The sequence below is a fragment of the Oncorhynchus kisutch genome, linkage group LG15 (assembly GCF_002021735.2).
Source record: "Oncorhynchus kisutch isolate 150728-3 linkage group LG15, Okis_V2, whole genome shotgun sequence".
Classification (NCBI taxonomy): domain Eukaryota; kingdom Metazoa; phylum Chordata; class Actinopteri; order Salmoniformes; family Salmonidae; genus Oncorhynchus; species Oncorhynchus kisutch.
The window spans coordinates 48,953,864-48,979,094 of NC_034188.2; the positions used below are offsets into that span (position 1 = coordinate 48,953,864).

At 43.2% G+C, this 25,231-nt stretch overlaps 2 protein-coding genes across 2 annotated transcripts in view; both read right to left on the minus strand.

Annotated features, from left to right (window-relative positions):
* Positions 1-582: 582 nt before the first annotated feature.
* On the minus strand, positions 583-6,543 carry LOC109904699 (uncharacterized). The gene is made up of 12 exons (XM_031790422.1): positions 6,388-6,543; positions 5,939-6,068; positions 5,477-5,628; positions 4,272-4,338; positions 3,756-3,884; positions 2,262-2,597; positions 2,020-2,117; positions 1,809-1,924; positions 1,651-1,730; positions 1,484-1,518; positions 1,256-1,336; positions 583-1,106 (listed from the first exon to the last, which is right to left on the minus strand). Exons 1-12 carry the CDS (start codon positions 6,541-6,543, stop codon positions 717-719), a joined length of 1,770 nt encoding a protein of 589 aa, XP_031646282.1. The 3' UTR covers positions 583-716.
* A 627-nt stretch (positions 6,544-7,170) lies between these two features.
* Positions 7,171-25,231, minus strand: part of LOC109904756 (neurogenic locus notch homolog protein 4) — a 32,005-nt gene continuing 13,944 nt past the window's right edge. The window contains exons 15-30 of the mRNA XM_031791409.1: positions 24,470-24,606; positions 24,121-24,246; positions 23,633-23,812; positions 22,706-22,930; positions 22,368-22,494; positions 21,345-21,544; positions 20,615-20,827; positions 17,433-17,578; positions 17,136-17,263; positions 14,026-14,173; positions 10,281-10,413; positions 10,017-10,178; positions 9,608-9,734; positions 8,922-9,133; positions 7,735-7,897; positions 7,171-7,261 (exon numbers count right to left, since the gene is read on the minus strand). Coding sequence (XP_031647269.1) covers positions 7,171-7,261; positions 7,735-7,897; positions 8,922-9,133; positions 9,608-9,734; positions 10,017-10,178; positions 10,281-10,413; positions 14,026-14,173; positions 17,136-17,263; positions 17,433-17,578; positions 20,615-20,827; positions 21,345-21,544; positions 22,368-22,494; positions 22,706-22,930; positions 23,633-23,812; positions 24,121-24,246; positions 24,470-24,606 — 2,518 coding nt within the window. The remainder of the gene's footprint in view (positions 7,262-7,734; positions 7,898-8,921; positions 9,134-9,607; positions 9,735-10,016; positions 10,179-10,280; positions 10,414-14,025; positions 14,174-17,135; positions 17,264-17,432; positions 17,579-20,614; positions 20,828-21,344; positions 21,545-22,367; positions 22,495-22,705; positions 22,931-23,632; positions 23,813-24,120; positions 24,247-24,469; positions 24,607-25,231) is intronic.

The following is a 25,231-nucleotide window of genomic DNA, read 5'->3' on the forward strand; positions in this document are numbered from 1 at the left end:
TCCGTGATAGGGGCTGTCAGGCAATGGAACTTTCTATGGGGAATCACCACACTTTAAACCCGGGACTTGGCACCAAGTCGTGGGAACTGATACTGACAGCCTTTGACGATTGGTCCAGCTGACCTCCTCAGTCTGCTCACAGTCTAAACCCAACCCCCTGTAGGAATACTCCCTTTCTATTAGCAGAGTGCCCTGTGGATGAACTATCATGCAGCACTTATATTGTCTAGATTACTCAGCTCGGAACGGGTCCAGGGGTTGGAGTGATGATGATACATTTACCATTGCTCGGAGAGAGAGAGGGAAATGACCACAAATGGAAGAAAGAATATTGTGTCATAAAATATTCATAAATACTCCCGAAAGGTTCTGGGTCACTTCGTACAAAGATGTTGGGTTGAAACAAAGAGAAGCAGGCACCAGAGCAGACTGGTCATCCAATGAAACTGTGATGTTTTGATTTGACAATGGTGGCTGATGCCTGAAAGACATGGAGCGTGATGACCTGGAAAGTGTTTCTACCTGGTGACATTGTGATAAAAGCGATGCACAAGCATAATTCATATCTTTAATAAATATCACTCCAACGAAAATGTTTATTATATTATACATCTATTATTCACACCATACACTAAACTGTACACGTAATCTACAAAATCATGAGACAAATCACACCAAAACCACACACTTCAGTAGTATCCCATTTTCACATGCTTCTAACTGGCTTGTTCCCATACATCTAGTTCTCCGAAGCCTGTTTTACCCATGCTTGTCATCTGACTGCTTGGTCCCTGGCTTTCTACTTCCTGATTGTACGGGCTCTGGTTATTTTCTAGTTTATGGTTCTTTGGTACCCTGCTGTCTAGGTCCTCCTGGTCTGGAGAATGATCGTGTTCCTTCTGACCGTCTGATCTATAGTTGTCTGGCTCTGGGTGTGGGTGATCTCGGGTCTGCTCCTCTTCCTCTGGGCTGTGGCCGTCTAGCTGGCGCCGGCTCATCCCATTTAATATGATTTGCAGCTCGTCGAGCCTCTGGGATACATACCGTCTCTTCAGCTCTAACATCATTGTTCCATTACGACTCAGGGCCTTCTCGGTTGTTGCGCCCTGGAAGGGACGGAGGGAGAGATAGAGAGAGAGTCACCACAGCGTTAGAATTTCAAATGTTCAATTAAATAAAGGCCTATGATGCAAAACCAGAAACATTTGAAGGTTTGGTCAAAGCTCTGCCGTCTCTGCTTCAGCCACGTCTTCACCTGGGTTCTCTTCTGGAGTTGAACGCTGAGCTGCAGGAAAACCTCATTCAGATGGTCCATCTCCTTCTCCAAACAGTGAGCCTTCAACAGAGAGAAGGGTCAAACAACCATCAACTCAATAATCCTCCTGAGGGGATTGTGAAGTAAGTTAAGCAATATGTACAGTACAATGGCTCAATGTGGAAATTCACTGCAGGAAAAGATGGTGGAACGGTCAGCAAAACTTACTTGGACGGGTGTTCTTAAACACTGTTGTGAAGGTCCTGAAAAATAGATTGAGGACAATATACAATACGTACCTAAATATATTTTTGTAATACATATTTCAATACAGTTCTTACTGTTTTCATAGTACATGCATATGATACAGACCAAATATTATCAAAACAGGTTACCCGTTTCAGTGTCCTCTGCTGGAAACTGTTTAAGATCCCGCATGATTTGCTCCACATTGAAATACTTATATCGTTGGAGTCTAAAATAAAATGGTAAAGGATTGTAAACATTTGGTAAATGTTTTTATGAAAGTCATTGTCAAAAGTGCAACACAAACCTGTCTGACAAGAGGTGCTCTGTGAACTGGCTATCAGTGGGGACACGGACATTGAGAAAGTCCTCTACTAACTTCCCAGGAGACTGGTCTGAGGTCAGTGAGGTGTCCCTCTTTGCCTGTAAAAGTAAGGCACAAGTCTGCTTGCTGCACTCAACAGTGAAGTATATTTACCTGTGAATCAATGGGTTCCAGAAACTTCAAGGCCTCTTACCTTGTTTGCATCATATCTGAAAGAGGCGTTGAACAACTGAAGGCTCAAAGCAGAGATGGCATGATGGAGGACTTGCATGAAGCTTTCAGGCTTGGAACCTAATACAGGGCATTAATCGGACATGATAAACCTACTGTGGGAGAACATCAACAACAAAATAGTGCAACAAAAATCCGAAGTAACATAAAAAATTCATACCGCTTAAAATGTGACCATACTTCACAACATTATTATCTATTTACCTGAAGCAATATAGGCCATAGACTGTAGGAGAGTGGCAATAAACTGTCCCACACTCTCAAGCTTTGCCTCACAGAGATACAGAATCTGGTTGGTTGTGTCAAAATAAAAGTCCCCACTGCAGTGTGACACCAGGCCCTCGTAAGCTGAGACAGGAACCGTTTTGGACAGAAGCAGCATGACAGGGGGGAAGATTTGGGTGTTGCAAAGCAGTTTCACAACATTACAGCCGAACAGGAAGATGGCAAAGTGCTGTGGGGAGAGGTTGTCCAGGGCAACGGGAATCAGGTGCACTGCTGGGTCCTCTGTGGTTTTGTCAGTCCTGGCTGGAATACACACTGTAACGTCAGAGAACATCATTAGTGTACTGTACTAGTCAGCTAAGCAGATATACAGTACCAGTTGACACTGCGGTTGAAACCATAAATCACAATTTTGACCATTTTGACTCATCAGACCAAAGGATAGATTTCCACCTCTCTAATATCAATTGCTCGTGTTTTTTGGCCCAAGCAAGTCTCTTCTTATTATTGTTGTCCTTTAGTAGTGGCTTCTTTGCAGCAATTCAATGACGAAAGCCTGATTCACACAGTCTCCTCTGAACAGTTCATGTTGAGATGTGTCTGTTACTTGTACTCTGTGAAGCATTTATTTGGGCTGCAATTTCCAAGGCTGGTAACTCTAATGAACTTATCCTTATCCTGCAGCAGAGGTAACTCTGGGTCTTCCTTTCCTGTGGCGGACCTCATGAGAGTCAGTTTCATCATAGCGCTTGATGGCTTTTGCAACTGCACTTGAAGAAACTTTCAAAGTTCTTTAAGTTTTCCAGATTGACTGACCTTCATGTCTTAAAGTGATGGACTGTCGTTTCTCTTTGCTTATTATTATTTGAGCTGTACCATACCATAATATGGACTTGGTCTTTTACCAAATAAGGCTATGTTCTGTATACCAACCCTACCTTGTCACAACACAACTGATTGGACCAAAGACATTCACAAATGAACTTTTAACAAGGCATACCTGTTAATTGAAATGCATTCCAGGTGACTACCTCATGAAGCTGGTTGAGAGAGTGTGCAAAGCTGTCATCAAGGCAAAAGGTGGATACTATGAAGAATCTTGATTTGTTTAACACTTTTTTGGTTACTACATGATTCCATACGTGTTACTTCATTGTTTTGATGTTTTCACTGATATTCTACAATATAGAAAATATTTTAAAAAATAAGAAAAACTCTTGAATGAGTAGGTGTTTTCAAACCTTTGACTTGTACTGTATACTGTGAATAAAAGCAACATGTGGCATTTATTGATCTACAGTACAATTGACCATAGCCCATGATGGGCACTCTAGTCAATATTGCCTTGGACTCTAATCCGTCTCGAGTCCCAGTTGTTATCTCCAACATTTCAATCAACAGTTACAGAGGATTATCTCTTCTCTCGGGAGAAGAGAAACATGGAGCATTAGAGAGGTTCAAGCTGTCCCTAACCTCTGTCTACACCAGATAGGTTCTGGAGGGACTCCTGTATCTCCTGCAGGGTCCTGGACAGAGGGGTCATGGCCACTAGTTTGGACAGGTCCTGCTCACTCAGACAGGGGGCTGTGCTCTGTAGGTGTACTAGTACAGAAGAGCAGAGATAAGTTGGAAGTTAATACACAACACTGCAAAGTCCTGTATGTGTGGGAGTAGTCGCACGTCCCACTTCATCACTGCAAGTTGACCGAGTAAAAAAAAATACTGTGTTGAAAAGCATTAAAGTCATTCAGGTTGAATAAACAAAACCACTGTTCCTAGATGTGACCCGACTACGGTGCCCGTGTCTCCTCTCTTCATAACTTAACACTATCTACTGAATTTACAGTGGACTGAGGTAACATATTCTCGCAATATGCCTGGCTCTTCTAATCATTCATGTAAGAAGTTGTGTGGAAATATACTCACAGCTGGTGAATAAGACGACAGGTGTACATGAGGGGAACGATTTGAATCGTGTCTATATCCTACCTAGATCATGAGGTGGTGGTCCTGTCTCATGGCCTGATGCAGGTTTGGTCATGTTGGCTGAGGAAAACTAAAAACCGAAATAATATGATGAGTTATTAGTCGAGAGTTAGAAATATCCATATCCCATATTCCTTTAGATTGTCAAAGACAAACTTTGGATGTAAATACAGGTATGCTGGTGAATGGTGGTGGTCCTCTGCAGCTCAGTTGGTAAAGCATGGCGCCTGCATTGACAGGATACGTGGTTTGATTCCCTGAACCACCCATACGCTAAAAACGCATCCACGCTTTGGATAAAAGTGTCTGCTAAATGGCATTTATCATTATTACATTACAATGGGGAGCTTATCTGATACTAAGCCTTAGAAGCTACACTCAGTGGCCAGTTTATTAGGTACCCCCAATTAGTACTGGGTCGGACCCCCTTTGCCTCCATAACACCCTGAATTCTTTGGGTATGTAAACATTGCTCAACTGGTGTCAAGGGACCTTACGTGTGCCAGGAAAACATTCCCCACAACATTACACCACCGCCGTTGACACCAGGCAGGATGGGGCCATGGACTCACGCTACTTACGCCAAATCCTGACTCCGCCGTCAACATGATGCAATGTTTTTCCACTCCTCAATTGTCCAGTGTTGGTGATCGTGTGCCCACTGGATACGCTTCTTCTTGTTTTTAGCTGATCGGAGTGGAACCCGGTGTGGTCTTCTGCTGCAATAACCCATCCGTGACAAGGACCCACGAGTTATGCGTTCCGAGATGCCGTTCTTCACACCACTGTTGTACCGTTATTTGCCTGTTTGTTGCCCGCCTAATAGTTTGCACGATTCCTGCCATTCTCCTTCGACCTCTCATCAACAAACTGAATGTTTTTTGTTTGTCGCACCATTCTCTGTAAACCCTAGACACTCATGGGTGAAAAACCCAGGAGGCCGGCCGTTTCTGCGATACTGGGACCGGCGCACATGGGACCGACGATCATACCACACTCAAAGTTGCTTAGGTCACTCGTTTTGACCATTCTAACGTTCAATCGAACAGTAACTGAATGTCTGAATGCCTGCCTACCTACTTTATATAGGAAGCCATGGCCACATGAACTAGGTTGTGTACCTAATAAACTGGCGACCGAGTGTATATATATATATATATATATATATATATATATATATATAACCTTTGGATGTGATAGCCATTTACCTGTGTGTAGCCTGTGTGCAGTTCACACTCCCTGCTGTCTGTGTGGCAGTGTGCTGCGGTCATGTCATGCTGCTGCCAGCTCTCTCCACTAAGTCTGTACAGGACTGCCTCCAAAGCTCTGACTACAGCTCCCATCAGCACCACTGACGGATCTGATGACAGGTCAAAGGTTGGGATTCAGATAAACGCAGAAAAAAGACCTGTGCACTGCAGTTGCCTTGAGCCGACATCCACAAAGTTTACAGTAGAAAGTGATTTCTGCAAACGTCAAGGGAAATTTGCCTTTAAAGGCCTATCACTGTGAGCTGGTCTCAAATCTGTGTTGGATCAAATGCTGGTCATAGTATAGCAAAGCAATACGTTACATTATCTCTGAGACGTTATCTCTGTAGGCAGATGATTTTACAGTAGAGCAGTTAATAAATGTGTTATTGGCCACTGATTGACACCATTAAGCCTTACCTTTTGTTGATTGGATATGTCCATCCCCGTCTGCATCCGTGTTGGTGTATGATTCATTCTGCAAGGCATCGCGTTCCAATAGCTCTTTCAACAGACTCAACTTTTTGGGTTCCATGTTCTCCAGAACATCCTAGTACAACATAAAACCCACTAGTCACGCCATTCAAAGGACCGATAGGTCTAATGTATGTTTATGTTCCATCACTTCACAGATTCTCGGGGGACTATTTCTAGACCTGGGTTGAAATACTACTTGAAATGATTTCAAACACTTCATCTGTGTTTAATTGACCATGGCTGTTGCAATGGACCCAATAGAGAAGTCCCAAAAGTGCTAACCTTGCCCAACCTGGCCCTTCAGGCAGGTTAGAGTATTTGAAAGATTTCAAATAGTGGTTGAACGCAGGTCTGCTACGTTCCCCTGTCCTATTGTGCCATATTTTTCCTACCTTCAGGGCATCTGTTTGTTGACAGATATTCCGGTAGAACTCCTGGGTGTCCTTGCGGTGCCTGGCCAGCTGGGACGCCAAATGCAGGTTCTGATCCTCCAGCTTGTCGTAGAGAGTTTTCACGTTGAATTGCTCCAGATCAAACTTCCCAGTCATGTATCCTTGGGTAGCATTTGTGGAGAATAATAATAACTTGAAATTCCAACGCGAGACTACTGAACATTTCATTGATCTAGAGGGAAATAGCCTCACTAGTACATTATCGTGGTTTAGCACTGTTGTCCTCCTTGAGTTGGATTTTGGGTACAAAATGGGTAATCGATCCAAAATGGAAATGGCAGAGCAAAATACTCCTGAAACCATTCGGAAAAGGGGGATACCTAGTCAGTTGTACAACTCAAAAGTGTCTTTCTGCATTTAACCCAACACCTCTGAATCAGAGAGGTGCGGGGGGGCTGCCTTAATCGACATCCACGCCTTTGGCACCCGGGGAACAGCGGGTTAATTGCCTTGCTCAGGGGCAGAACGACAGATTTCTACCTTGTCAGCTCAGGGATTTGATCCAGCAACCCAATGCTCTAACCACTAGGTTCTCTCCCACCCCTTTACCCAATGATATTTCAGTGACTATGAGTACAATCAAAAACTTCAACTATTCATCTAGTGGGGGTAAATAACCTTGTACGTGACCGTATATGTACCATGGGTGGTTTTGAAATTGCGATGGGCATTAACCCATCATGACTATGAACCTATCATCATTAATGCAGTGAGTAATCTGAGTTAGTCACCTCCTCCACGGCAGACTGCAGGCTCCTCAGCCTCAGCCCCCTCTCCGACTCCCCTGCAGCCCAGCACCCCCTGGCCATTCAGGCTGAGACACAAACAAAAGAGAGAAGTAAATTTATTGTAGTTGTTTTTTCGGAAGGAGGTTTTCAGAGTTTCACTTGCACAGCAAGGTGTCCCCGGTCGGATGGATGGAGTTGACCTGATTTGTAAAAACAACAGTCCTGTTGCATGACGCACCTAAAGACTTCTCAGCCATGCTCACCATCAGAATTGAATGGGTCATGCCACAGGACTGCTGATTTGTAAGGGGCATGCTGCAGTGCAAATCAAATACACCTCTGAAAATATAATTCAGAGAACCTATTATCTGACATGATTGAATTCTGACCAGAGAGCTGTTAGTAGAGCCATTCCCTGCTATCTACCAACTCTCAATCATAACTGTGGTAAGATCAGATTTCAGATAAATGGCTGGCCCACTCCCTGAACGCTATTAGCCAAGCTAATAAAAGCTAATAGAATAAACCAGTATTGATCGTTTGGTTGCGTCTGGCTGACCTTTCTCCACTGTAGACGTATTCCACTGGGGGGATGGGCTCTCCCAGGCTCCGCCACTTAGGCCTCAGTTTGCCCTGGCACACCAGCTTGGCCCGACTGGACTTCAGAATCAGAGCTGTGGTGGTGAGCACCAGGATCAGCACAAGCAGGAGACTCAGGACACCTACAGTGAGGAGATTCATGAGTCATTCATTCCACGTCAATTCAGCAAGCCATGACACCCACTATATCAGGTTGTTCTAAAGGTTTCTGTAGTTTAAAAAAAAGACAATATAAACATTCCTGCAACACCCCCCCTCCCCCCCCATGGGTGCACGTTTTGTTTTGTGACCCACCGCTACACATACACAGCTGATTCAAATAATTAACGATTGCTGATGAGTTGGTTATTTGAATCAGCTGTGTTTGTTCTGGGGGGCAAAAACCAAAACGTGCACACAAGAGGGGCCCCCGCGACCGAAATTGGGAAACCCTGCTCTACAGTACTTTTTTTGTTACTGTCGTTCAGGTTTACTGGTTTGAAGAGACAAAGGTCCAATTAACTTGTTCTTTAAGTCTATTCAGACCCTTTCAACCATTGACCATATTTTTGATACCGTTGGTATTTTTCCACAGAATCAAAGCAGCCTGTACTCCCTCTCTTTTTTTCTGCTCAGCAGTACCTACACTAGCTCTCTCTTGCTGCATGACAAACTGCGTATGAACTGGTTATCAATGGCATGGAGAAGCGGAACACAGAATTTAAACACAGTGGTGAAAATAAATTGTTAACCAATCAATTCAAAGAAAAACAGGAGGGTGATAATGCACGTTAAAAATCGATTCCCACCAAGGAATCAGTCTATGATTCTCTACTATGGGGCTGTGCCTTGATTTCTCTTCTCTCTTTATGTGTTGCTATTGATTACATATCACTTCAGATGTGAACGGTCAGTGGCTGAATCCCAAATGGCACCCTATACCCTATTGAGCGCACTACTTTTGACCAGAGCCCTGTGGGCCCTGGTCAAAAGCAGTGCACTAACGGTGTTTTTCCATAGATGTCACTCCAGCCTTTTGGGTTTTAAGCACTAGTGATATTTTGAAAATCAAAACAGTTGCTTTGTAAGAAGATGTTTAACATGGACGAAATGCACAATAAATAGGGAATAGAGTGCCATTTGAAATGCACACAGAGTGTACCTCACCTACGATGGCGCCCCAGTCAGGCAGCAGGTTGAGCCGGTGTTGTTTGATGACCCCGTGCTTGACCAGTTGGGCGGGGGTCATGGGCTGGAAAACGGCTGCAGTGGGGTCACACTCTGTCCCTCTCTCACTGACCACCACCACTAGACTCCACTCTGGAATGGCGTTGTCCAGGAACACATACTTACCCGTCTCCGAGAACACGTGTGCAAATCTAATGGGAAAAGAGGAGACGAATCCGAAAAGCACGCCATTGAAGAACCCATTTTGGTTCCAGGTAGAACGCTCTGTGGAAAGGGTTCTACATTGAACCCAAAATTGTTCTACATGGAACCAAAGGGGTTCTACATGAAACCAAAAATGGGTTCTTCAAATGGCTCTCCTATGAGGACAGCCGAAGAACGTTTCAAGGTTCTAGATTTTTTTCCTAAGATTGTATATAGTGCACTACTTTTGCCCAGAGCCCATTCACATACTTCCCTGTCTCAGAGAACATGTGAGCATACATATGGTAAAAGAAAAGTCACTAAGAAAATCTGATTCCCTATACAGTGCACTACTTTGGGCTATATAGGGAATAGGGTGCCATTTTGGGCACGGCCACAATTAGAGAACAAATGCTTTACATTGCTAATGTGAATCTAATATGACCTAACTGAAGGCTAAATGCCGTTAGGTACCTTCATACCTGGTAGAGTTGAACTGAGTCTGCTTCATGAGTCGCTCTAGCCGCCGGAAGGCCCCAAAGTCCCAGCTAGGGTTGCTATTGAAGAGATGGTCTTTCTGGTACACTGGGAAGTGGCTGAGGTGACGGTCTGGTTTGAAAATGAATTGTAATAAAATAGGAATGTCGCAAAACAGAATAGTTAAAGGGATAGTTAACTTTACGAAGTTGACCTCAAGTTGATACAATCCGTTTCCACTAGCATTCTTACATGCTAGCCAGGAGATTATGGACTTCGCTAAACACCCAGCCAACAAACTCAAAAACAGATTGGACTACTAAAGAAATAAGCAAGAACTTCAAACAAGTGAACTACCCCTTTAAGTTAGAGCCCAAGGGAATGTTTGAAATACAGGTTGAAAGAATGACATACCATTGTAGTTGATGGTGAGCTGGAAGATGAGCATGTCATTGGAGGAGAGGCATGCTATGGGGTTGGGGATACGAGGGAGGACATCGGAGTGTAGAAGTTCTGCCTTGGATTCTAGATCCCTCCTCTTCCTTGATCGCATGTCAATAAATTCGATTGGCTCTGCTGCAGGCAAATAATGAACTATTGAAAATATACAGCTTTCCTTTAAGAAATGGCTTAGATACATATAACAGAAACTGACTTTATTCAATCAAACCCAATTACCTGTCAGGGTCATTTCAATAACATTTCGGTCCATCAGAATCCAACCAAATACACCTTCAGAATCAAATTGAACAAAGTGGATGTTTCCAATGTTCTTCACGTGGACGTCTGGTCCCAAAACATCCATCATTTTCTACAGGAAAGAAAGGATTCATGTCATTAAGGATCTAATGATAATTGGAGTAAATGGATAATAATAAATGATTGTATTTGTCTGCTATATTACCGTGTAAATAATACATATAAATCCATACCAGCAGTGTGGTCAATTCCATGTCAATGTAGTACTTAAACTGAAATTCAATTTCCCATTCCAATTTTCCCCAAATGCTCTCCTATGAGGAAACATTAGGAATTGGAATTTCAGTCTACTTCCTGAAGTGACTGAATTGAAAAGGAATTGACCCCAACTCTGATCCATACCATGTTTCTTCACCACAAGGCTATCCCATGGATACAACAGCTTTAAGAGTCAAGTCGTCAAACACAGGGTTGGGTAGGTTACTTTCTAAATGTAATCCGTTACTAGTTACCTGACCAAAATTGTAATCAGTAATGTAACTTTTTGGGATTACCCAAACTCAGTAACGTAATCTGATTACATTCAGTTACTTTAAGATGATTTACCCCTTAAGAGGCATTAGAAAATTACAAAAATGTATGTTACCAATTGAACAACATCTATTGCAGGATAAATCAATGTTAAAGTTTAGATTGCTGGCCATATACAGTGGGGCAAAAAAGTATTTAATCAGCCACCAATTGTGCAAGTTCTCCCACTTAAAAAGATGAGAGAGGCCTGTAATATTCATCATAGGTACACTTCAACTATGACAGACAAAATGAGGAAAAAAAATCCAGAAAAATCACATTGTAGGATTTTTTATGAATGTAACCACTCTCAGATTAATAGACAGAGTTAGGGATGCAAGGACTGACCATCCATGATATCAAAATTATTGTTTTAACCACGTTATGAGGCTATACAGCGTTTGTTTACATTTACAATGTTTACAAACATTGGAGTAAAACAAGGTTATATGTTGGGTTCTCATGGACTGTGATAGTTGAACTAAGTTCATGAGGCATTTATAAGTTATATTCTTCAAGAATCAATGGATATATATATACAGTACCAGTCAAAAGTTTGGACACACCCACTCATTCAAGGGTTTTTCTTTATTTTTACTATTTTCTACATTGTACTGTAGAATAATAGTGAAGACATTAAAACTATGAAATAACACATATGGAATCATGTAGTAACCAAAAAAGTGTTAAACAAATCAAAATATAGTTTAGATTTTAGATTCTTCAAAGTAGCCACACTTTGCCTTGATGACAGCTTTGCAAACTCTTGGCATTCTATCTACCAGCTTCATGAGGTAGTCACCTGGAATGCATTTCAATTAACAGGTATGCCTTGTTAAAAGTTAATTTGTGGAATTTCTTTCCTCCTTAATGCGTTTGAGACAATCAAAACAGGAAAGGAAGACCCAGAGTTACCTCTGCTGCAGAGGATAAGTCTATTAGAGTTACCAGCCTCAGAAATTGCAGCCCAAATAAATGCTTCACAAAGTTAAAGTAACAGACACATCTCAACATTAACTGTTCAGAGGACACTGTGTGAATCAGGTCTTCATGGTTGAATTGCTGCAAAGAAACCACTACTAAAGAACGACAATAAGAAGAAGAGACTTCCTTGGGCCAAGAAACACAAGCAATGGACATCAGACCGGTGGAATCTGTCCTTTGGTCTGATGAGTACAAATTTGAGATTATTGGTTCTAACTGCCGTGTCTTTGTGAGACGCAGAGTAGGTGAAGGGATGATCTCTGCATGTGTGGTTCCCACCAAGAAGCATGGAGGAGGTGTGATGGTGTGGGGGTGCTTTGCTGGTGACACTGTCCGGGATTTTTTTTTAATTCAAGGCACACTTAACCAGCATGGCTACCACAGTATTCTGCAGCGATATGCCATCCCATATGGTTTGCGCTTAGTGGGACTATCATTTGTTTTTCACCAGGAAAATTACCCAACACACCTTCAGGCAGTGTAAGGGCTATTTGACCAAGAATGAGAGTGATGGAGTGCTGCATCAGATGACCTGGCCTCCACAATCACCCGACCTCAACCCAATTGAGATGATTTGGGATGAGTTGGAACGCAGAGTGAAGGAAAGCAGCCAACAAGTGCTTGGCATAGACTGTTGGAAAAGACTGTTGGAAAGACTGTTGGAAAAGCATTCCTCATGAAGCTTGTTGAGAGAATGTCAAGAGTGTGCAAAGCTGTCTTCAAGGCAAAGGGTGGCTACTTTGAAAAATGTTGGTTACTACATGATTCCATATGTGTTATTTCATAGTTTTGTTTCTACAATAGAAAATAGTAAAAATCAAGAAAAACCCTTGAATGAGTAGGTGTGTCCAAACTTTTGACGGCAGGGTAGCATAGTGGTTAGAGCGGTGGACTTGTAACCGGAAGGTTGCAAGTTCAGATCCCCAAGCAGATAAGGTACAAATCTGTCGTCCTGCCCCTGAACAGGCAGTTAACCCACTGTTCCTAGGCTGTCATTGAAAATAAGAATTTGTTCTTAACTGACTTGCCTAGTTAACTAAAGGTTTAAAAAAATATATATATAATTCGGTCCAACAATGGATGTAGCAACTACAGGTTGCCCATTTAAGTCTATCAAAAGCGTGCGAGTTTCAGGATGTATCCATTAGGCCTATGGATTTATATTTTTATCGGCATGAATTAGATTGAGCAATTAAAGCCCCACTTTTATTCCATAGGCCGGGATCCACACTACACAGCTATTGAGGGAGCCCATTTTTCAGTGGCTGTCGATTGGTTTCAAAAACAACGATTGATAGGCAGCTTAAACTTCTTGAACTCAACCAATATTGGGTTCAAATACACATTTAGATTTGTGAACAGCCGTCCACAACAACCACAGTCCGTAAGGAGCAAACAGCTAAATGAGAGCGCAGCAGTGTGATTCACATCAATGCGCAATTTAGCTGTCAATAGTAAGTGATATCCGTATCGCCGTAGACTACACCACTACTGTCATCCTTACCACCAAGTGTTTATTCAAATTGGATAATCTTTGGATGCCGACAGCAGTCGCACCATTGGAAGACATAGCTTGGACTGTAGCCCACAAAAGCCTATTCCTGCTCCTTTCCTGTGATCCATCAAGCACATTTGGTGTGTCATCATTGTGGTCTCTGACAAACTTAAACTGGGGTCACTTAGAAATGTGCCTTTTTTCAATGGTGATTTGAATGACATTGAGAAAACAGAGAAGTGTCAAAAGTAATCCTCGAAGTAATCATGTCGTTTTTCTAAAGTATCTGTAATCTGATTACAATATGTTTGTTGATGTAAAGGATTACTGTTACCGTTTTTTTGTCATCCCTTACATGTAACAGATGTAATGCAATGCGTTACTCCCCAACCCTGATCACACTGCAGCTATCTCTGTGTCCATACTGTATGTGCTGAAGCTAACTCTAGTTTTCAAACATTACCATGTGTCATACATGTCATGCCATCACAACGACACCATAGTTGGCTATAGCACATACAGCATGATTTTGAGGCTACTGAAGCAATCTTGGGCACAGTCATGTGATGGAGGTCAGGTCCCGAGAGTGTGTGACCTCTCAGAAAGATCCAAATGGATAGGGCCAAAAGGCTGTCCAGTAAGCATGCGGTGGTGGCTGGTGGTGGTGGTGCTCACTCTGCTCCACACTCGGCTTTCATCTGGCTCTTTGATCCCCAGCAGCAGCTGTCCATCTGGGGAGAGCCTGGCAGAGATGTGGGGCAGTCTGGACAGACACGAGGTGTTGCACAGCTCCTCTGCTGATACGTAGCGCTCACAGTGGCAGCTGATGAGGAAAGATAGACTTTAAGCTACTGAGTTGGAAGTAGGAGGAATTTACAGTATATGTACTACTATACATCATGGGATAGATTAATATAAAATAGATCTGCTTATAAACAAATATGACTGAACAGACACTTTTATCTAAAGCGACTTACAGTACCGTTCTAAAGTTTGGGGTCACTTAGTAATGTCCTTGTTTTTGAAAGAAAAGCACATTTTTGGTCCATTAAAATAACTTCAAATTGATCAGAAATAAAGTGTAGACATTGTTAAGGATGTAAATGACTATTGTAGCTGGCAAAGGCTGATTTTTAATGGAATATGTACATAGGCCCATTACCAGCAACCATCACTCCTGTGTTCCAATGGCACGTTGTGTTAGCTAAACCAAGTAAATCATTTTAAAAGGCTAATTAGTCATTAGAAAACCCGTTTGCAATTATGTTAGCATAGCTGAAAACTGTTGTCCTGATTAAAGAAGCAATAAAACTGTCCGTCTTTAGACTAGTTGAGTATTTGGAGCATCAGCATTTGTGGGTTCGATTACAGGCTCAAAATGGCCAGAAACAAAGAACTTTCTTCTGAAACTCATCAGTCTATTCTTGTTCTGAGAAATGAAGGTTTGTCCATGCGAAAAATTGCCAAGAAACTGAAGATCTTCACAGAACAGCGCAAACTGGCTCTAACCAGAATAGAAAGGGGAGAAGGAAGCCCCAGTGCACAACTGAGCAAGAGGACAAGTACATTAGAGTGTCTAGTTTGAGAAACAGATGCCTCACAAGTCCTCAACTGGCAGCTTCATTAAATAGTACCTTCAAAACACCCGTCTCAACGTCAACAGTGAAGAGGCGACTCCAGGATGCTGGCGTTCCTCTGTCCAGTGTCTGTGTTCTTTTGCCCATCTTAATATTTTATTTTTATTGGCCAGTCTGAGATATAGCTTTTTCTTTGCAACTCTGCCTAGAAGGCCAGCATCCCAGAAGTCGCCTCTTCACCGTTGACGTTGAGACTGGTGTTTTGCAGTTGCCTCTGTACGCCTATGTACAGTCGTGGCCAAAAGTTTTGAGAATGACACAGATATACATTTTCACAAAGTCTGGTGCCTCAGTTTGTATGATGGCAATTGGCATATACTCCAGAATGTTATGAGGAGTTATCAGATGAATTTCAATTAATTGCAAAGTCCCTATTTGCCATGCAAATAAACTGAATCCCCAAAAAACATTTCCACTGCATTTCAGCCCTGCCACAAAAAGACCAGCTGACATCATGTCAGTGATTCTCTCGTTAACACAGGTGTGAGTGTTGACGAGGACAAGGCTGGAGATCACTCTGTCATGCTGATTGAGTTCGAATAACAGACTGGAAGCTTCAAAAGGAGGGTAGTGCTTGGAATCATTGTTCTTCCTCTGTCAACCATGGTTACCTGCAAGGAAACACGTGCCGTCATCTTTGCTTCGTACAAAAAGGGCTTCACAGGCAAGGATATTGCTGCCAGTAAGATTGCACCTAAATCAACCATTTATCGGATCATCAAGAACTTCAAGGAGAGCGGTTCAATTGTTGTGAAGAAGGCTTCGGGGCGCCCAAGAAAGTCTAGCAAGTGACAGGACCGTCTCCTAAAGTTGATTCAGCTGCGGGATCGGGGCACCACCAGTACAGAGCTTGCTTAGGAATGGCAGCAGGCAAGTGTGAGCGCATCTGCACGCACAGTGAGGCGAAGACTTTTGGAGGATGGCCTGGTTTCAAGAAGGGCAGCAAAGAAGCCACTTCTCTCCAGGAAAAACATCAGAGACCGACTGATATTCTGCAAAAGGTAAAGGGATTGGACTGCTGAGGACTGGGGTAAAGTCATTTTCTCTGATGAATCCCCTTTCCGATTGATTGGGGCATCCGAAAAAAAGCTTGTCCGGAGTAGACAAGGTGGGCGCTACCATCACTCCTGTGTCATGCCAACAGTAAAGCATCCTGAGACCACTCATGTGTGGGGTTGCTTCTCAGTCAAGGGAGTGGGCCCTCTCACAATTTTGCCTAAGAACACAGCCATGAATAAAGAATGGTACCAACATATCCTCTGAGAGCAACTTCTCCCAACCATCCAGGAACAGTTTGGTGACGAACAAGGACTTTTCCAGCATGATGGAGCACCTTGCCATAAGGCAAAACTGATAACTAAGTGGCTTGGTGAACAAAACATTGATATTTTGGGTCCATGGCCAGGAAACTCCCCAGACCTTAATCCCATTGAGAACTTGTGGTCAAGCCTCAAGAGGCGGATGGACAACTTATGAAATGCTTGTAATTATACTTAGTATTCCTTATTCCATAGTAACATCTAACAAAAATATCTAAAGACACTGAAGCAGCAAACTTTGTGGAAATTCATATTTGTGTCATTCTCAAAACTTTTGGCCACGACTGTAGATATTCCATTAAAAAAATCAGCCGTTTCCAGCTTCAATAGTCATTTACAACATTAACAATGTCTACACTGTATTTCTGATCAATTTGATGTTATTTTAATGGACAAAAATGTGATTTTCTTGAAAAAACAAGGACATTTCTAAGTGACCCCAAACTTTTGAACAGTAGTGTACATAGTATTTGTGATCCTTACGGGGACTGAACCAACCACCTTGTGTTGTGAGCGCCACACTCGTACCAACTGAGCCACACAGGACAGTTGATAAAAGGACACTGGACAACTGTAACATTAAACAATATTACAGTTAATTCAATAGACCAGAGATAGTTTTGAATAAGCAAACAGTAAAATACTAATATTGGACATGATACAAATTGTAGTCTTCTGCAGCTCAGTTGGTAGAGCTTGGTGCTTGCAATGCCAGAATGGTGGGTACATGGACCACCCATGTATGCATGCATGACTGACTTTGGATAAAAGTGTCTACTCAAAGGCATACAGTATATTACATTGACTGTTGTGTTGACAGAGTACTCACATGCCCATCTCCACATCCAGACTCCCTCCCTGAGGTCCACAGGTGACGTTACAGGAGTGGTGAGAGGGTGAGACACACTCTCTGGATGCAGCCAGACGCACCTGTCCTGCACTGCAGCGCTTGTTCACCTACAGCACAGAGAGGGTTCCTGCTCTTATTGCCTCCATTAGTGCAGCAGGATACAAACATGGACTCATAAGGAACAGTTTTAAAACAGACAAGTGTCATGTGTGGTTACATCTGTATCCGAGCAGCCAAACAGAGATGCATCCGACTACGCTGATTGCTGAATCTAACCTCAGGCTGGCAGTCCAGTTCACTGTCAGAGCTGGAGATCTTGAAATCCAGATTGTTGTAGAAAATGAAGCCGGTTCGACACAGACAGGAGCCGTCTGAGTGCTGGAAAGCACGGTTCTTCCCAAGGCAGGTGCAGGAAGAGGCCCCTGTGGTATATTTAAGTCAAGATGTGATACTTAGGCTGCATTTATACAGGCAGCCAAAGTCTGTTATTTTGCCTAATTATTGGTAATTGTTTGGTGAAAAGGCCAGTTAGTGGTTAGAAAGATCAAAATTGGTCTGTCTGGGTAAATGCAGCCTTATTGAAGCACACTTTCAAACTGATATGAGGCAACATCAAATGTAAGTCATATATTATACAATCCTTCAGAAGTTTCTACAACTTGACTGGAGTCCACCTGTTGTCAATTCAATTGATTGGACGATTATGATAAGGAAAGGAAGGCCCCTGTCTATATAAGGACGCACAGTTGAAAGTGCATGTCAGAGCAAAGACCAAGCCATGAGGTCAAAGTAATTGTCTGTAGAGCTCCGAGACAGTGCAAAAAAGGTGTTAGGTGAACAATAGGTAAGTAAATAAATAAAACAACAGTAAAAAGACAGGCTATATACAGTAGCGAGGCTATAAAAGTAGCGAGGCTACATACATACACCAGTAATTCAGGCTGATTGAGGTAGTAAGTACATGTAGATATTGTTAAAGTGACTATGCATATATGCTGAACAGAGAGTAGCAGTAGCGAAAAGAGGGGTTGGCGGGTGGTGGGTGGCGAGACACAATGCAGATAGCCCGGTTAGCCAATATGGGGGAGCACTGGTTGGTCGGCCCAATTGAGGTAGTATGTACATGAATGTATAGTTAAGTGACTATGCATATATGATAAACAGAGAGCAGCAGCAGCGTAAAAAGAGGGGTTGGGGAGGAGGGTTGGGAGGGGCACACAATGCAAATAGTATGGGTAGGAGTCTTATGTTCAGGAGTCTTATGGCTTGGGGGTAAAAACTGTTGAGAAGCCTTTTTGTCCTAGACTTGGCACTCCTGTACCGCTTGCCATGCGGCAGTAGAGAGAACAGTCTATGACTGGGGTGGCTGGGGTCTTTGACAATTTTTAGGGCCTTCCTCTGACACCGCCTGGTGTAGAGGTCCTGGATGGCAGGCAGCTTAGCCCCAGTGATGTACTGGGCCATACGCACTACCCTCTGTAGTAACTTGCGGTCAGAGGCTGAGCAATTGCCATACCAGGCAGTGATGCAACCAGTCATGCTCTCGATGTTGCAGCTGTAGAACCTTTTGAGGATCTCAGGACCCATGCCAAATCTTTTTAGTTTCCTGAGGGGGAATAGGCATTGTCGTGCCCCCTTCACGACTGTCTTGGTGTGTAAATGGAAGGAGTTTGGAACCACCAAGACTCTTCTTAGAGCTGGCTACCTGGCCAAACTGAGCAATTGGGGTAGAAGGGCCTGAGTCAGGGGAGGTGACCAAGAACCTGATCGTCACTGACAGACCTCCCGAGTTCCTCTGTGGAGATGAGAGAACCATCCAAAAGGTCAACCATCTATGCAGCACTCCACCAATCAGGCCTTTGTGATAGAGTGGTGAGACAGAAGCTACTCCTCAGTAAAGGACACATGACAGCCCACTTGGAGTTTGCCAAAAGGCACCTAAAGGACTCTCAGACCATGAGAAACAATATTCTCTGATCTGATGATACTGAGATTGAACTCTTTGGCCTGAATGCCAAGCGCCAAGTCTGGAGGAAACCTGGCACCATCCCTACGGTGAAGTATGGTGGTGGCAGCATCATGTTGTGGGGATTCTTTTCAGCGGAAGGGACTGAGAGACTAGTCAGGACCAAGGGAAAGGTGAACGGAGCAAAGATCATTGTTGAAAACCTGCTCCGGAGCGCTCAGGACCTCAGACTGGGGCGAAGGTTCACCTTCCAACAGGACAACAACCCTAAACAAACGTCCAAGCCAATGCAGGAGTGGCTTCGGGACAAGTCTCTGAATGTCCTTGAGTGGCCCAGCTAGAACCCGGACTTGAACCCAATCAAACATCTCTGGAGAGAACCTGAAAATAGCTGTGCGGCGACATTCCCCATCCAACCTGACAGAGCTTGAGAGGATCTGCAGAGAAGAATGGGAGAAAGACCCTAAATACAGGTGGGCCAAGCTTGTAGTGTCATACCCAAGAAGATGTAATGCTGTAATCGCTGCCAAAGGTGCTTCACCAAAGTACTGAGTAAAGGGTCTGAATTCTTATGTAAATGTGATATTTCCAATTTCTTTTTTTTTATATATATATACATTTGAAAAACATTTTTTGGTTAATAAATGATTCAATATGTGTTATTTCATATTATTCTACATTGTAGAAAATAGTACAAATTTTAAAAAAAACCTTGAATGAGTAGGTGTGTCCAAACTTTTGACTGGCACTGTATATACAGTAAGAAACCATTTATTATGTCATCAAACTACACAAATCCTCAGTTTCAGGCAAACGTTATATGCTTTTGCCCAAGGGTATGGGGAGGTGTGTCCCTTTGCGATTCACAATCTAATATTTTACAGCCCACATTCATATATATGGAACTTTAGTTGTTTACATCATTCTGTATTTAAAAATATGCTCACACTTCAGAATAGGGAAAACATTTTGAGGTACTTTGCCCTTATTAGTCCCACATTGAGACAGCTTACTAAGAATCAGTTTCCTGTTTAACTCGCTCTTTATTAAGTATAAATATACCTTTATTACAGCTCAAAATTTGGGTATTACGGATTGGCCAGTATTACATGACTTATAATGTTTGAGTAACAAATCACTTAATCAAGGCATAACATATTGCTAATAAGACCTAATAAGGCCTTATAAGCTACTTATATACATACCTATAAACTACAAATTAGTGGTTCACATGCGTACCTTAAAATAAAGTGGTACCATTATTATTATTATTATTATAATAATAATGAGAACCTGTTCTCAACTAGCTTACCTGGTTAAATAATAAAGGTAACACGATAGTCCAAAACACATGGCCCTCATTATGTTACCTGAAAATGCGCTCGTACACACAAACACAAACACACAAAGGGTCAGGAGTTGTCCCTGGTCGGGTTATGTGATCAGGAAAAACACCCGGGCCTTATGGTGTAGTACACCTGTTTGATCGGACCTTGGGGTGCAGTAGAGGAACTTCCGCAGGGGAAACAGGCTCTCTGGGCAGCCAGATGGTTGAAGGTATCAGTTGGACATGGGTAGCAGTCCTCCACATGTTCAGCGTTGGAGAGATTACCAAAAGAACCAGGGGGGCAAGGGACAGGACTGGATGAGCCCAGCGGACACACGTAGCCCAGGGGACAGGGGTTGCTGTGGTAGTGCTCTGTCCCTGATGGACAGAAAATAAATCAGCTTTACGGTTAAGGAAACATTTGAAATCAAGAAAGATGAAAAGTGTGTTGGATGGAATGACGGATAAATGGATGAAGAAAGAAGAATAGATAGATGACTAAATGTTGGAAAAAGGAAGGCTTGAAGAATGGATAGGTGTGTGGATGGGAAGGAAGACGACGGTATGATGGATGGAGGATGGTTCGTTGGATTAATTTAAGTAGGCAAGAAGGTATTAGTCTCATACGAACCACCCTCGTCTCACAAGCAAGCTTACATTCTGTTTCCCTACATGGTAACTAGGGATGGTTCGTACGAGGCTAAGAAGGTATAGGTAGATAGATACAACTTTGAAAGATGGGTGGATCAGTGGAAACTGGAAGGATGAACGAATGAAGGTTGGAAGAATGAACGAATGGATAAAAGATGGTTGGAAAGACGGATAGATTGTGGAAAGGATAGCTAAATCTTGCTGAAGCAATCACACCAAACCAAAAGTAGCACAAACAGGTCACCTGGAGGGCAGTGGTACCCTGGTGGGCAGGTGAGGCACTGAGGTTGTGGGGACAGCCGAGGTCGGTAGGTCCCTGCCTCACACAGCCCACAGCTGCTGTCCTGGGAGGCTCTGGGGCCACTGGTGTTGAGGGGCACGGAGCCCCCCTCACAGGACAGCATGGCAGAGCTGTTGGCAGGACAGTAGTAGGGAAACGCGCAACTGTGGAAGGACCAATGATCAGATGTTCAATGTTATCTTCAAAGTAAATCATGGCATAAATGTTAAGGACCATAATGAATGTGCCTAGGAACTGGAGTAAGCATTACAGCCTCCAGTATTTATGCTGCAGTAGTTTATGTGTCGGGGGGCTGGGGTCAGTTTGTTATATCTGGAGTACTTCTCCTGTCCTATTCGGTGTCCTGTGTGAATCTAAGTGTGCGTTCTCTAATTCTCTCCTTCTCTCTTTCTTTCTCTCTCTCGGAGGACCTGAGCCCTAGGACCATGCCCCAGGACTACCTGACATGATGACTCCTTGCTGTCCCCAGTCCACCTGGCCATGCTGCTGTTCCAGTTTCAACTGACCTGAGCCCTAGGACCATGCCCCAGGACTACCTGACATGATGACTCCTTGCTGTCCCCAGTCCACCTGGCCATGCTGCTGCTCCAGTTTCAACTTCCACCTGACTGTGCTGCTGCTCCAGTTTCAACTGTTCTGCCTTATTATTATTCGACCATGCTGGTCATTTATGAACATTTGAACATCTTGGCCATGTTCTGTTATAATCTCCACCCGGCACAGCCAGAAGAGGACTGGCCACCCCACATAGCCTGGTTCCTCTCTAGGTTTCTTCCTAGGTATTGGCCTTTCTAGGGAGTTTTTCCTAGCCACCGTGCTTCTACACCTGCATTGCTTGCTGTTTGGGGTTTTAGGCTGGGTTTCTGTACAGCACTTTGAGATATCAGCTGATGTACGAAGGGCTATATAAATACATTTGATTTGATTTGATTTGATTACATCAGGTTTTGAGTTAGGCCTACTCACACTTGGTTTGGTGTGTTGTAGGTGTGAGATCCCTCTGGACAGAGGTAGCCTTCAGGACAGATTTCAGGCTCTGCAGTCTGGGGCCCACAGTAAGAGCCAGCCTTGCACAGCCTCTCTGAGACCGCACCTAACCAACATACATGCATGCACACACACACACACACACACACTAGATCAGGAAAAACTCTGAGCCCTCATACTTACTGAAAGTGGGGTTTCCCTTTGTACGGTTGTTTGGTCAGCAAAAAAAAGACTTAACTAAGGCCTGGAATTTTCCCAAGTCAAGTCGCACATGGTCAGGAAAAACTCCTGGCCCTAAGACATAAATCATCACCTACCAGGGGGACACTGGAACGAGGCTCTACAGGAGATTCCAGCAATGTTGGGCTGCCCTGTGGACATGGGGTCTGGGCAGTAGGTGCCCCCCGCACACGGCTCACACTGACTGGCAGCTGCCGCCCCTGGAAGGGGCCTCATGGTACCCGCAGGGCATAGTATAGGTAGACCAGTGCCACTGCACCAGTAGCCCGGGAGACAGGGGTAGCCAGAGTAATCTGTAAAACCTGAAAAAAATAACCCAGGGAGAGCAAACACTGTAAAAGTCCGCTGGTGATTTGAGCCTAATGATTACACTACAGCTTTATTCAAATGTAAATCAATGGGGTTGGAAGATAATTGTAGTTCTAATGGTATGCGGTTTGTCAAGGAAAGTAAATTAACTTTAGTTATGTGTAAATCCACAGGGTACTCATTTGTGTCGCCCCAGGAAAATGTGTTTTAAATTCCCCTTATTATGGCTCATTACCCACCACTGCTCTCCTATTTCAAGACTTAAAGGAATGTTGTCTTTCCCGGGGGAACTTTAGAATCAATGAAAAAAAGAGTGTATTATTGTGTCTAACAGAAACTTGCCTTCTGCTTTACTCCAACCCCTCCAAAAGACACATACACATGCAGAAGTCGGAGAGGTTGGAGAAGGAAAGACACGCTATGGAGCCCGTTGAGCAGCTTAGGGTTTCAGTGGCTTGCTCAAGGGCAAAACGGTAGGAGATGGCATGTAGGACCAGATTTTATCACCTGTCAGACATTTTCCCTGACACATTTTTTCCCCTGACCTAAATGTTTTCCTTGTCAGACATTGTTTCCCTGTCCAACCGGCAACCCTCGGTTGCTAGCCCGCTTTTCTAACCTCTAGGCTTCCTGTCGCCCCAATGCTACAGTAATGGTATTGTAAGATATTGCAGTCTAAGGTGTTTCAGTCTGACCTGTAGAGTTACAGTAGAATCCAGGGGGACAGGGGTGGCAGTCCCCCTTGCTGGCTGCCCCGGGTGTGGATCTGTAGGTAAATAACGGACATTCCCTGGGTTCAGTCCCTCCCTCGTAGTCACTACCAACCACCCCATCACAGTAGTGACCAGCAGGACACAGGTGCAGGACAGGGTCACCTGTAGAAGAGTTCAATGGAATTCTAAAAATGTCTGGTTCGTGGATAAAACACTAAGGGTGCCTCGCAGACATGGCTTCAAATGCTATTTGAAATCATTTTAAATTATTTAACCGTGCTAGATTGAGCTGCCTGTTGCAATGGAACCAATATAAATGTCCCAAAAATAGTTGAAAGATCTCAAATATTATTTTAACCTAGGTCTGGTGTCTCATAGTACAACATGTCTTTGAACTCCAATGTTTTGATTAAAATGGGAAGAAAGAATAAGCATTATAAGGCATCATTATTATTTGGCGTTATAATGACCTTTTTTGCACCAGTGCTGTGGTGGACAAGACAGACAATCATGGATATTGGCTGCTCCAGGTAAAACTCTGATAGTGTTATCAGGGCAGACTTCAGGCTTCTCTGAACCTTCTGGGCAGTAGAATCCTGAGACAACAAAGACTCCCAATCATTACACATGAAAATCGATACTCAGACCTGTATAACCAAGTACTGTAACAACAAAACATATAAACACAGGAACTCCAAAATCGTAAGCCAAAATCTCTCATATCCAATAGATGGCCAATAAATGACCCCCTTGTAATCTTGGACTTTTAAATAAACATTGTATATTGTCCTGTTTTTGAACAACTCATAAGTGACCCACCTGCTGGACAGGGGCCGGCACACTGCATCCCCCATTCACACTGGCTCCAGTTGGAGTGAGGCCCCTGTGGCGTGAACTCAGAGCTGCCAGACATACACAGATACCCTGCTGCACAATGGCCCTTGATCTTACCAGCCCTACAGTTAGAATAGTTACAGCACATTATTAATGACCGTATCCACAAAACATCTCAGAGTAGGAATTCTGATCTAGGATCTGTCCATATAATCGTATTAATTTTGATCTAAAATGCAAAACTGATCCTAGATCAGCACTCCTACTCTGAGACGCTTTGTGGATACAGGCACAGAGGATCTTACCACAACCTTACCTATGACTTTAAAAGAAGTGCATTTAAAAAAAAGTTTTAACTAGGCAGTCAGTGAAGAACCAATTCTTATTTACAAAATTTGCTTTGTGTCTGCCGTCAAACATCCAGTTCATTACTTGTACATGAAGGTCCCCTTTCCCAGACACAGTCAAATAACTTAAAATTCAGCTCTATGTAAAAATATACATATTTCCAAGAGCAACCGCGCTGTCCATGCGTTCAGCACATAAGCATTCGTGGCAACATTGCTCAGGCTACTAAGCAAAGACTAGTAACATAATACAACTTAAAATATGCTATTCAGTTATTTTTAAATACATTTTCTCTATTTCCATAATGTTTCTTGAGACCTTCCAAAACAAAATGATAATGATTTCTTGGTGATTGATTTAACTCTTGAACTGTGGTGTTTTTCTTTTTTTTTTTTTACA

What these genes read in the sequence shown, in the direction of transcription:
- LOC109904699 (XM_031790422.1), bottom strand. Translation starts at nt 6,543, where the DNA reads ATGACTGGGAAGTTTGATCTGGAGCAATTCAACGTGAAAACTCTCTAC. An exon ending in AGCAGAGGACACTGAAACGG is followed by an intron (nt 1,519 to 1,650) that starts GTAACCTGTTTT and finishes TCTATTTTTCAG; the next exon opens with GACCTTCACAACAGTGTTTA. An exon ending in AACTCCAGAAGAGAACCCAG is followed by an intron (nt 1,107 to 1,255) that starts GTGAAGACGTGG and finishes CGTCCCTTCCAG; the next exon opens with GGCGCAACAACCGAGAAGGC.